The sequence below is a fragment of the Centroberyx gerrardi genome, chromosome 5, assembly GCF_048128805.1.
Source record: "Centroberyx gerrardi isolate f3 chromosome 5, fCenGer3.hap1.cur.20231027, whole genome shotgun sequence".
In the NCBI taxonomy this organism is placed as follows: domain Eukaryota; kingdom Metazoa; phylum Chordata; class Actinopteri; order Beryciformes; family Berycidae; genus Centroberyx; species Centroberyx gerrardi.
In genome coordinates, this window is record NC_136001.1 from 2,208,365 (window position 1) to 2,221,620 (window position 13,256).

The following is a 13,256-nucleotide window of genomic DNA, read 5'->3' on the forward strand; positions in this document are numbered from 1 at the left end:
GAGTTGAATACAAATGCATTAGTTTGACTGGATTGAGCCACTAAATACTCTGCATCCCCACCTGTCTGCTCATCTCTTATTAATAATTACTGATCTCTGGGCGGTTATTGCGCTCAGTCTGAAATGGCCATAAACGTGCTGTGTATGTACATCAGCTCATCCTAGAGAGGGTGGCATTGTCCAAAATGATTTAGTCGTCCACGCCTATGTGTGCCTGTGTGCCTACTTGGACCTCGGAGGAGGTCCAAGTACTCCAGGGGTCTGAGGTGTTGCAGGACCAGCCTCTCAAAGGCCTTCATTATGTGAATTGTCAGTTGGAATGAGCTCCTACACAAGTCCCTTCTCTCCTCTTATTCCTTGTAGTGTTGTATAACAGGTATATCACAGCATAAACAGCTGGAATGTTTGGAATGCGCTCTTGCACATAGACCGTCACCTATTCTCCGACCCACTCTTAGACACAGCCTTGGATGTTGTAATGAGCAAATCTCACTGAGTTTCAAGCAGTTGTCCATGGCCTTATTCCTTCTACATCTGCCTGACACTGTGGCTTCTTCCGTGGATTGATGGCAGCGCGATGTGTGTCAACATATCCAGGTTACAAAGACAAAGACAACATTTCTACTCGTCAATTTTGCGTAACAAGTTGGTCCTTCTGTCTCTGTTAGTATATTATGTGAAGGCAGTTTAGATTACATATCACCTGTTCGTTCTATGCAAACTGTCATCCTGTATGTTCGTTGGCTCGTTATCATCCAAATCCAGTTCACTGTCAGAGCCCCCATTAGACTCCATCGGGTCTATTTTGCTTGTTTGATTTTACCATTGTATAGTCTACTTAGTCTACGTAAGAGTCAACTCAGAGTCCATTTCAAACTATGTCTGTGGCTATACCTCAGGGGATTATTGGAACCTCACCTTTCCATAGTTACAATGGCAACAATTATTGATCATCCACCAAAGTCTTCATCGTCTTCATTAGACTATTAGGCAATACCTGTGTGGTCTCCCCATTCTATTCAAGTCAAACAGTATATCCAGTTGTCTGACCCAGTCTCCTATATCTGTTCAGCCCATCATGAGTGGTTGCTAAGTGATGCCGTGGACATCCTGCCCTTCCTCCTGCTGCCATTGGCTGGTCCAGAAGAGCTGACGGACGAAGAAAATGAAGGTGTGTGTGTGTATATTTACTCCTATAAGTTTATTTCCCCCTGCAGTCTACCAGTCGATAATAGAACTTTGTTTAAATTAATAAAATCTGTCAAATTTTAACACATTAATACCTACTTAATGTTATACAGTATACCTACTGTAAGTCATAGGTTACCTGCTGTAATGCCTGTAATGGTGTACCACATAATGTACCCACGGCAACGACATTGTGTACCTTCTGTAACTAGTGGCCCTGCAGCATCTTTGAGAGTGTTAGAGTACTGCAGCCACAATAACCCTAGCCCTAATAGCAATTGATATGATATCCAGGTCTGCCAGTGGACCTGCAGTACCTTTCAGAGGACAAGAAGAGAGAAGAAGACCCTGATATCAGAAAGATGCTGGTGGAAACGCTACTGCTAGTATGACACAGCACACACATACACACACACACACACACACACACACGCACATGCTCACATATCGACACAACATTTTTGACAATGAGCTCTGTATATCTTTGTCTAGTTGACAGCGACCAAAGCAGGCCGTCAGACACTAAAACAGAAAAACGTCTATCCACTCATGAGAGAGTTCCACGGCTGGGAGAAGGATGCCCATGTTGCTGCGGCCTGCGAAAAACTTATCCAGGTAGGAAGGAATTAATTACCAAATACCTTAAATCCTCTAATAGTGGCCTGTAGTCAATTAAAAGCCGGGTCTCTGATAATGGCCGGGGGCGTGGTCGACACGAACAAATAAAGGCCGGCCTCAAATACAGGCCGGGGAAAAAAACAAGGAAACAAGACTAGCCCTCGGCGCGCCGAAACCTCCAACGGCGATATGATATAACTGTATAGATTCTATTCTTAGCTTCAGTTAGCTTCAGTTAGCTTCAGCTTACATGCAAACAACGGTGGATACCGGTAAACTCCTGGTGCCTGTTTGTAACTGTAGTTTGTAGTAACATACAAGTGCCACAAGATGGCTCGGCCGGCGGAAGTCTCTGGAGCATGCCGTCGTCGATTACCGTAATTATCGGTAATGCATTGCAGTAACAAAAAAACGGCTACTTAACGAACCCCAACAGAAGCAGATCAGAAAACAAGGAGGCTTCGTACTAAAATATGAGCAAATATACTTATCAAACAGAGGGAATTAGAAATAAAGGCCTGTCTCTAATATAAGCCTGCTTCCAATAAAGGATCTTAGATACTTCGCCCCGTATAAGCCTATGCATATGATAGCTTAAGAACCACCACACAACTCAGTAAACACCTTGAAATGTTGACTTGATTGTGCTTTGAAGTTGTTATGGCTGATACAGGCCTTTATTAAGGCAAGGGTTTCAGCATCTGTGACTGAAGTAAAATTAATTAATGATATTCCTAAAGGCTGGCAATACAACAACGCTCAGAATGAAGAAATAACTAATGCAAACTGAGTATAGGTTATGGCATAAGATGGAAAATGCTTAATAAGCAACGGTAACTTGCATGATGATCTGTGTCCCTTGTCGGCCATGATCGTTTGTTTTCGTGAACGGCCGAATGGTGCGTCGCTTTAAATGTTGCTGCCGCAAGGAATTGTGGGACGGCATTATCTCCTTTCCTTTCGTAAAGGATCGTCCAGTGTATCCTATGCTAAAGGAGCTAAGTAAGGAAGCATTGAAGCACCTTTCCTTAGCATTTAGAGAATTCGAACAGCTCTTATGGCTGCCACTTAGATACTTCCGGGTCATTTCACTCAGTTAGGAACCTTCCTAAGCAAAAAAGACTATTCGACCGCAGCCTAGCTGTCGATTTCAAAATACGTCACGTTTGTACACCCCGGACTAGATAGGTAAGGACTTCCGGTTTGGCAGTTTAGCCTTCAAAATAAAAGCGCAATATTTGAAAATAGGTAGAAATACTATGTTAAACCAATTACTTTGTATTTAATCATCAAATTCAATAAGTGAGCACCCATATTAATGTTTGATGTCCACTTTAGTCTCCGTTCTGTATGTATTCTGCACAGTGTAATACATGCTGCGTTTATAGTTAAAAATGGCACATTTTATGGCATTTTTCATTATTATTATGGCAACATTAATATGGGTGCTCACTTATTGAATTTGATGATTAAATACAAAGTAATTGTTTTAAAACAGTATTTCTACCTATTCTCAAATCTCGCGCTTTTATTTTGAAGGCTAAACGGCCAAACCAAATTTTCATTTTTGGGTGAACTATTCTTTTAAAATGCTCAGTTCAGGTGACATTTACAGGGCAGGAATTATACCACGGGCAAACGGCCAGTGCCGTGGATGCCCCGGAGTGTGGCCGTAATGCCCCTTCTAAAATTAACTATCCACACGGCCAGTTTGGCATGCCCTGTTTTGAACTGGCCGTTGTGCCCTTAAAAGAAAGTTGCGGATTTCCTCATTTAAAACTACATGCGACGCAGCAAATAAACAAACTCACGTTTCCCAGTGTCTCCGTCATCACGCTGGACATCAACAGTAGCGCGAGATTTCTCCCACTCCCGCAAATATATGTGTAACGTTAACGTAAACATTAACAGCTAATTATTAATTAAACTGAGAGGGAAAGAGAGAAGCCATCACTAACTGCTAAGATATCACTAACTGCTAAGCTAAGTAACTAGCAGATCTGAAAAGCGTGTAAACAACTGTGGGATTAGCGAGAAAGTCGCTAAAAGAAGGAGAGAGCTATGAGTGCTTGAGCAGAACTAGTGTAAGTTTAAATGTACAGCGGGTAATTAGCCGCTATAATGAAGAATATAGCAAAATTAACCGGGTTGAGAGCAGCAAAAACGCTATCAGTAGCAGTAGCCTGCATGAGGCGTTTAGGGAACATCGGTAAATCGTAGCGTCTGCCGATAGTCTGCATGTGAGGCGTTTAGGGGACATCTGTAATTTGTACCTACAGAAAATAACCTGGGTTACACTTACGTTATCGTGTGTTACTGGACATGTAAGTAACTTTGCAGTCTGAGCCATCTTACATATGTGCTGTATCACACTGCAGCACTTAATTTTTCTATTAGGATATTTATTTTGTTGAGGAAAAAGGACTGAAAAAATGATTTTAATAACCATTGGTTTTGGCCTTGGTGCCCTACATTTTGCCCGCGATGCCCCAATAAATTTGTATTTATCAAAGGCCAAAGTGGCCTTGCCCTCAAAATGACTTAATTCCAGGCCTGCATTTACGAAAAGGATTTAGCCCAATCCTAAATTTATCCCCAATGGTCCCCTGTACAGTATTTGCTGTTTGTTCTGCTGCCCAGCATACTATGGGGTGAAATCAATTATAACATTCTTCTTCATGGATGAAGTGGTGGGCATGCCTTTATTGGTTAAATAAAGGTTAAATAAAAAAATAAAAAAATCCCCTATTGTTTTATTTTTCATTTAAATTCATGTCAAGCTTTGTTTTACCATGTGTTTTATTCTGTCTACCGATTTTATTTTTGCTGTTTTTCTTTTTCAGGATTACCTGAAGCGCTTTGTAACTGTTTTTGATACGTAACTATATTTTGATAAGTCCTTATTAAAAGTAATTCAGAGTACTTTCAAGTTACCCACTTAAAAATGTGCCTTTATGGCGATCATCACTGAGTACACAAGCTACTGTTATCTAAAGAAAACATCAACCTCTGAAAGGCAAGGCCACATTCATTTACAGTCAACCAGAAAGATTAGAGGTAGCCTTAATTGATCATGTCTGGTCCCAAAATAAATAGCAGATACTACTGGAGAGATGGATCTGTGCGCCTCGCCTCCTGTGCGCCATGGATCTCGGTGCGCCTCGGCAACTGTACAGTCCCTGACGTGCGTTAACATCCCCATGTCACATAAACAAAGAAAACTGTCCAGTTTACTGGCGATCTTGGTTTTGGCACTGTGAGTAAGGCATGTCATCTGTGGGAAATTAGTTTCACTAGGTTTTCATTGCGCTCAATAAGCCAGACCTACTTGAAGCAAGCCGGAGGGCGCACAAACCAACGCGGCGATATAGAGGATTTAGAGAGGAGTGCCTGTATCTATTTCCTAAGTGGCTTTTTTCATTCATTTGACACCCTCATATTTAGGACAAGTTATAGAGGGTGGGAAAAATAGCATTTTCCTCCAGTGTTGGGGGAACTATAAATTGGAAATGACGATGCCAGTTGGGTTTTGGCCTTTCTGATGTTAAACATTATCCACATAAATGATCAAACTATTATGGTGTATCAGCGGACATAATTATGGTTTTTCATAGACTACTTCATATAGCACAGTAACGGAAACGTTATTTTGAAACATTTGGCGAGTTTCAGTACTTTTTAGTTTGGCGTCGCCAACTGACAGAGCCAGACAAGAGTTTGCGGGACGGCCCGCACATTCTCACGTCACGTTCATTTTTATACATCCCGCGTGTGCGTGAAAACCAGCGTACGCAACCTTTTTGTACGTGCGCACCGTTTATACATGAGGCCCCTGGCCCTTTTCTAGTGGTATTCCACCAATAGGAATCTTCCACTTGGACATGGTGTTGTGGCCTAGAGAGGGTGTAGACATATACAAACTCCAGCAGATGGCGTCGTTTTGGCCCACAATATTCATCAAAGCTGAATTAAAGAGTAACATAGTGAATACAAACAATGGTTTTGGCCCACAATAATCATCAAAAGCTGAATTAAAGAGCAACAACGTGAATACAAACAATAGCAAAGGTTACAAAACAGAAAGATGTTTACAAAAAACAAATAAATGTTTACAAAAAAGCAGTAAAATCTAGGTCCTCATTTAGGCCTGGATGTTTAGTAGCCTATAGTTTGTCAATCCAAAAGGCTTCTCGTTGGTTAAGTTTCCTTTGTCTGTCACCTTTTCGTATGGAAGATGGGATGTGGTCAATGCCAAAGGCTTGTAATGTGGATGGGTTACTGTTATGGAAGTCCAGATAGTGTCTAGCCATAGGGTAGTTTACATTCCCTGTGCGAATGGCATATTTGTGTTCTGCTAGTCTGTCCTGTAGCTGTCTTTTTGTTCTTCTAATGTAAAAAACTTTGCAACTGGGACATTCTAGCCTGTAAGTAACAAAAGAGGTTTTACAGTTAATTAAATGATTAATGGTGAACTCCTTCTGAGATGTAAAATCCATAAATGTCTTGGTCTGTATTACATTTGTGCAGTGATTACAATGGTTACACTTGTAGGACCCCTTGGGTTTTGGACCCAACCATGTTTGTTGGGTGTTTGGTTGAAGATGGCTGTGTACCAGTTTATCTTGTAGAGTAGGGCATCTCCTAAAACTGATTAATGGTGGTTCAGGGAAGATCTGACTGAGTATACCATCACTCTCTATAATACCCCAATTCCTATTTATAATCCGTTTAATGTTTTCTGCCTCTGTGCTGTATGTAGTGACAAATACCACTCTATCTTTTGTTTGTTTGGGAGCATTTCTTTGTAGTAAAGTTTGTCTGTCCAGGTGTTTGGCTCTAGTGTATGCTTTCTGTAGGGTAGTGTTTCTATATCCTCGTTCCTGAAAGCGTGACACCATTTCCTTCGATTTGGCCTCAAACTCCTTTTCCTGGTCACAAATTCTCCGCACTAGTTGGAACTGGCCATGAGGCACATTCTCTTTGAGCCACTTGGGATGAAGCTCTTGGCATGTAGTATGGTGTTTCTGTCTGTTGGTTTCCTAAATACAGATGTATGCAAAGTCCCTTGATTGTCTTTAAAGATCGTGAGATCTAAAAAATGTATGCTCTCCTTGCTGTAATCTAGAGACAGCTTGATGTTAGGGTTAATACCATTCAAAAAGACATGGAAAGCTTGTAACTCTGCCTCTGACCCAGACCAAAACAAACAGACATCATCAATGTACCGTCCCCACCAGATAATGTGCTTAAGAAAACTATTTCTTTCATGGTTAAACACAAAGTCCCATTTACCCAGGTATAGACCTGCATAAGAAGGACTATAGTACAACTACTGAATTGAAGTCCATGCAAAAAGCAATGTCAATCTTGAGAGACCAGTAATTCCATTTTGAGCATTTAGTGAAAAAATACGGTTACAGACTAACAAGATTCATCAATTGGCACTAATTTTTCTCGGTCAAACAACTGTGTTGCTCCATGGACTTTCTCACTCCAATTTAGTCTAATTACAGTGACGTCAGGGGTAAACATAAAGGAACATTTCAACTAAACGGAATGTATTATACATACACACCCATTTCCATCTGACTAGATTTTCCGCCATTTTGAATTTTGTCCGAAACACTTTTTTCGCTACTCCTCCTAGGCCGTTCATCCGATTCACACGAAACTTGTGTGTGCAGAATCTTGGGACCGTCCTCTTTCAAAGTTGCAAAAAGGTTATTGATAGGTCAAATGGTTTGGCTTTTATCGACCAAAAAACTTTTAACAAAACACGCCATAACACTAAATTGCCCATAACTCATTAACCATTCATCTAATCAAGCTAAAATTTGTAACACATGTTGAGAAGTGTTGCTTGAGCATGCCCCAAAAAGCATTTGGAGTTCCATCACTAGTGGGCGCTATAAATGCAAAAAGTTTATATCTCGTAATCGGCTACATGGATTCGTACGAAATTCGGTTCGCACAATCTAGGGTCATGACTCAGTCGATGCATAAAATTTGGTAATGATTGATTAAAGTGGGCGTGGCTTATTACAACGAATCTAAATTTGTAGACATTTCACATTCCAAAATTCTAAAATTCTAAATAAATCACCCGTACGTCCTACAGAGCTGAAATGTTTTCAGCACATCCACTGGATTTTGACAAAAGTTTGCCTCACTGCAACCTATGGTCAATTCAGAAGTCCGTCAAAATATGCAAAATCAATTAACATCTATATCTCCACAAGTCTTCATTCATATGCTACCAAAATTGACACAGACATTCTCTAGATGGTAGATATCAAGTGTGTCAAATGGTGTTCAGATCGGTCAAACTGTGAGTCCGCAGTGATATTCAATATCTTACTGTAATTAGTACTGTATGCACATAATTTTCTATTTCGCCAAATGTTTGATCAAACTTCACCAAAATATTTGACAATACACCCGAAACCAGCAGAATGATGTGTGATTTTTTTCTGAATTTTATCACTAACATTTTGACTGTTGTAAGCGTTTGAATTTTTTTGTTTTTTAGTTTAAATAGACAAAAATACCCCAGTTTTGCACATGTGATGTCATTGCCTCAACTTGTGAGAAGGTGTGTGGAAACCATGTCTCCCTAGTGGTGCAGTCTGTAAGTCACCTTCTCTGGGGGTACAAAGGTCCAGGTCATATTAAGTCGAAGGTTTCCTATTGTGACCCCGTGAAAATTTCTTTTTATTATTATTTTTTATTGACCTCGTTGCTATGGATGATGTCGTGTTTCATGAAACAGTGATTGGCTGATAGGGGATGGGTCTCTGTCAGTGAATTCATCATAGAAATACTGTAGGAGGTATCATGTTGCCATATTCAAATAAAGATTTTAAAATAAAAATGTAGGCTAAGTGTCACTGATTTAACATGAAACAAAGAATAATATACTGACTAGTCAAGTATATGTGCAGCTAATTGTCAGCCTCTTACATGTCTGGCAGCTCGTTAAACAATTAGCGGATATTCATATAAGCAGCCTTTTAATTATCAGACTAGAATAACCATGGCTGATAGTAAGACGTGTGACGCTACATTGTGCAAACGAAAACGAAAACCAAACTGGATGCAAGAACAGCTTTTACTTCTTGCCCAACTTGTGCATGAAAGGAAGGACATTATTAAAGAAAAATCTGGAGTTGGGATAACTTCAAAAACCAAAAAAGAAGCGTGGGAAAATATATGCTTGCAAATTAATGCGGCTTTCCCACTTCTGTCCAGAACCACCGATGAGTGTGAAAAGCGCTGGTATCCTTTGCAGTCTCAGGCAAGGGCAGAGATTGCAGAATTCAAATGACAAACTGCCACAGGTAATAGGACATTAGGCCACTTCTTTTCAACTATGCTAGACCACAATGTTTTATTCTCTATCATTCAATGTATTTAGCCTATACAAAAATGAGCATAAATGTATTTATACATAAATGAACCTCGCTATACACGTCATCGCAGATTATATTAACATGTAATCTATAATTCATAATCATGTAATCATAGCTGCATTTTCCCTATGGCCAAGTAGCGTAGAGTTGTCACAACCTTGATCTCCGGTGTTATTGGGTTATTGGGTTCTGTTTGTTGGTGAAGTGACTGCATCCCTGACTAGCTCTACTATGATCATAATACCCTTGCGATTAAGGCGATACCTTTTTAAAAGCTCAGTATCATTAAATGTTTCTAAAATGTTGACCCGATTACGAGGCGGATTGCCGGCAGCAGCCATTTTAGGATTGTTTGTGATTTGGTCTTAGTGACTTAGGAGTCCTCTTGACTACCCCTAACTTTTCACAGATTTAGGAGCTGGTTTTAGCGCTAAAACGCTTTGTGAAATACTCTTAGACCAAAAATGTAGGAGTCCTAAAATTAGGACTGACATGCCCATTATTTTTAGGAGTTTCTCCTAAATCAGCAAGTTGGGAGCTACTTTTAGCCTTAAGATGTTTTGTGAATACGGCCCCTGGTCTTTGAACCACAAGGTTGTGAGTTCAAGTCCCTGATGAACTGTGACCTTTTTGAAGTTTCATGAAAAGTAAATCAACACTAAATCACAAAGTGTAGAAAACTCAAAGCAGATGTTTGACATCATCTGTCAATGGCAAAATACCTAATTGGCATCATTGATTGGGGTGTGGCCAGACCTTTCAACCCATAGAGAGCAGCGGCTTTCTGGCCCATGTGATAGTATTGTTTTATTCGTTAATGGAGAGTACTACAATGTTTTATAAAGTGATTAGCGCTGTCAATCATAAGCTGCAGTATCACAATACTTCTCCCTTTAGTTATTTTCCCCTCTGTATCCCTGTAAAAGGAGATTAGCTCAGTAGGTAAAGTGTCTGCCTCAACAGAAGTCACGGGCCAACACAAAAGCCGGTGTTAAACTGCATGTTTGATCGTCACAACATGTCAGTTTTTGTGTGTGTCTTTCTACCTTCTGTAATGTTTTGTCTATCTGTCTGTCTTATCAAATTGTGCTTGGACCCCTCAATCGCCGCTTGCAGCTATATTTTATTTTTTTTATTTGTACTAAACTAAACATTTAACCATTTGAAAAGAAAATACAAGAAGCAGAATAAAGAAGAATGAAAGAATGAAATGCAAGTTTGATAAAGTATCTAATAACTGATTACATATACGTTAAGGCAGTCATTCCCAAAGACTGGGTCGCGACCCACAGGTGGGTCGCAGGAGATTTTATTTGGGTCGCCAAATAAATTTGCAGAATTTCTTTCATAGTCTTTTATTTAAGATTTATATCTGCAGTACACCTTTGATATTGGGAGCTCGTTGGTATTTCTACCACACTCACGGTTTCTGCCAGATTCTGCAGCCAGCCACAAGAAATGGATGCTTGGTTAATAAAAAAGAAAGGCCCAGCTAAAGACCAGACTACAGCTAATGTTAGCCAAACTACCGCCCGTGAGGGAAGCCAGCATGAGGATGGACGTGAACCGACCCCTGCTACCGGTCACATTCAACCCGCTGATGACAGAAATAGACTGAACGCTGCACCCGATATGCGCGTTGCGCTCTCCTCTTGTACACCGGACTGGAATGCAATACTAAAAAGCAAGCAGGCCCACCTATCACATTAGCAAGGTAAATAGCACATAATGGGCCTAATGAGATTTGACGTGGAATAGACCTGATGTGGTTAACGAATTGATTGTTGACTGTTTGAATTGATTGATTGACTGTTTGATAACAATAGCTGCACTTAAACACAAGCCTACTTGTTCTGATAATAGGCATGAGCATTTCAAAAAACTTTGAACAAGAAACATGTTTTTGATAGTACTGAATGTTCGTATTGTTCTGATAATTGTACTTATAACATTGAATCTAATATGAAAGGCTAGCGTACATTCTGTTTGTTTTACTGATGAGAGGAAAAAAACGAGAGCCTGTTAACTCCGCCTAAATGCACTTAATTTGTCTCATTTATAAAGTATTTAAAATGTGTATATTGTTTTACTGATGAGAGGAAAAAAACGAGAGCCTGTTAACTCCGCCTAAATGCACTTATTTTGTCTCATTTATAAAGTTAAAATGTGTATATTGTTTTACTGATGAGAGGAAATAAAAACAATGAGATAGCCTGTTAACTCCGCCTAAATGCATTTATTTGGTCTCATTTATAAAGTATTTAACATGTGTACATGTTTTCAATAACACGTGCATAAAACGAAGTTGTGATTTATCAAATGTATATCTCTTCGAAATGGCTGGTTTACCTATTCAAGATAATATAAGGTGATGCGGAAATGGCAGTAAAAATGGTCAGGAACGTTCATTCATGCACAAATTCGCTCTTCTCATGATTTATATGTAAGGCCTATTGTGAATTGGGTCGCGATGGTTTGTCATTTTTAAAAAGTGGGTCCCCAGAAAAAAAGTTTGGGAAACACTGCGTTAAGTTATTCATTACCACATAAAAGTAATCAGAGTACTCTGATGCATTACCCCCAACACAGATTTATATTTCATAGAGCATTTGTGCAGGATGTGAAAATGTTTATTGTTTTTTTTCACCAAACGTACAAGTAACCTACAGAAACATGTCTAGAGATATGTCCAGGTTATGTGCATTAGTTCATGTTGTGAACCTGGAAGGTTACCAGTTTTTGGAAGCTAGCAGGAGAGGTTGTTGGCACAACTCTGACACAGAGTCCTGATCACTGGTCTGGGCATTTCTTATAGCCTGTTTTATCGACCATTAAGTGGTACTGAAACATTCACCCACGCTGTGATCTTTCTCTCTCTATCCCTCCCTCTCCCTCCTCCTTCCAGGTACTGATTGGAGACGAGCCAGAGCAAGGGATGGAGAACCTGATGGAGGTGCATATTCCTGAGGATGTGGAGGAGAAACTGAAGGAGGCTGACGCTAAGGAACAGCAGGAGCTGGAGAGGGAGCAGGAGGAGAAAAACAAAGTTCCAGAGGGAATGGAGAGATAGAGGATAGAGTAATGGACTGATGAAAGACTCTGTTTCACCGTTCTGATGAGCTCTCATCTTCAAATGATGGTTTTGTTTTTGTTGTTGGACTGTTTTAAGGATCAAGTTAAAGGAAAAATCCACACTAAACACTGTTAAAAAACAGCTATTGGTGATGTACCTTGCATTCTTGGGTCCATTGTGTTTATTTGGTGGTGTATTTGTCTCATTCCCATGACCCATGGACAAATGTAGATGACATGACATGGAGTTTAATAGGAGGAAACTTTTCAGTGATCTAAAACATCAATGGTGTTGGATTGTTTGGTGTTAGTCCAGAATGTCAGTCATAATCAAAGAGCAAGGACTTCTTTCTAAACCCACCATTTTGCACCGGTGTTCAACAGTCATACAGGGAGAAATCCATCATAGAAGAGGAACAGATGCCAAATGCTCCACCAACAGTAGCCTCAATAGTCCACAATTCAGTGCAGCCACAAGACATGTTGTGTTCTGAGTAAGGGGCATGACATTTGCTTTTTCACAGCCTCTCTACTATTGCTATTGCTCACTCCACCTACATATAAAACCATGCTGAATACAACAAATCCAGGCAGATTCTCTGCCACATGAAAAATTAAGACAATAAAAAATGCAAACATAAATGGTCATTTCTTCAAGTTTTTTCATTGCAGATATCTAGAAAATAATATTGGCCTACAAGTGCAGTGCTATGATATGGCACACATGCAAATTATATGCTTAAATTATATGATTATGTGAACATAATCGTCTCTGTCAGTCTACGTTTAATGCAGGATTTTCAAAGTCGGTCTGTTTTTACCTACGTATATTTATGTCTCTAATGACACTGGGTCCGTTGATTTCTGTAACCGTTTTCTAGTCTAAGCAGTATTTTTGCTAGCAACAAGCTAAACACTTCAGTGCATATAATTTGCGTCACCCGCTGGTGGCGGTAGCGTAGGTCTCCC

At 39.9% G+C, this 13,256-nt stretch overlaps 1 protein-coding gene across 1 annotated transcript in view; it reads left to right on the forward strand.

The window, feature by feature from the left end:
• The window catches only part of hgh1 (HGH1 cochaperone), a 38,562-nt gene extending 25,647 nt beyond the window's left edge, over positions 1–12,915 (forward strand). Inside the window, exons 7-10 of the mRNA XM_071915444.2 lie at positions 1,073–1,171; positions 1,483–1,574; positions 1,681–1,803; positions 12,121–12,915. Of these exons, the coding sequence (XP_071771545.1) occupies positions 1,073–1,171; positions 1,483–1,574; positions 1,681–1,803; positions 12,121–12,285 (479 nt within the window). The 3' untranslated portion in view covers positions 12,286–12,915. The remainder of the gene's footprint in view (positions 1–1,072; positions 1,172–1,482; positions 1,575–1,680; positions 1,804–12,120) is intronic.
• Positions 12,916–13,256: the final 341 nt, after the last annotated feature.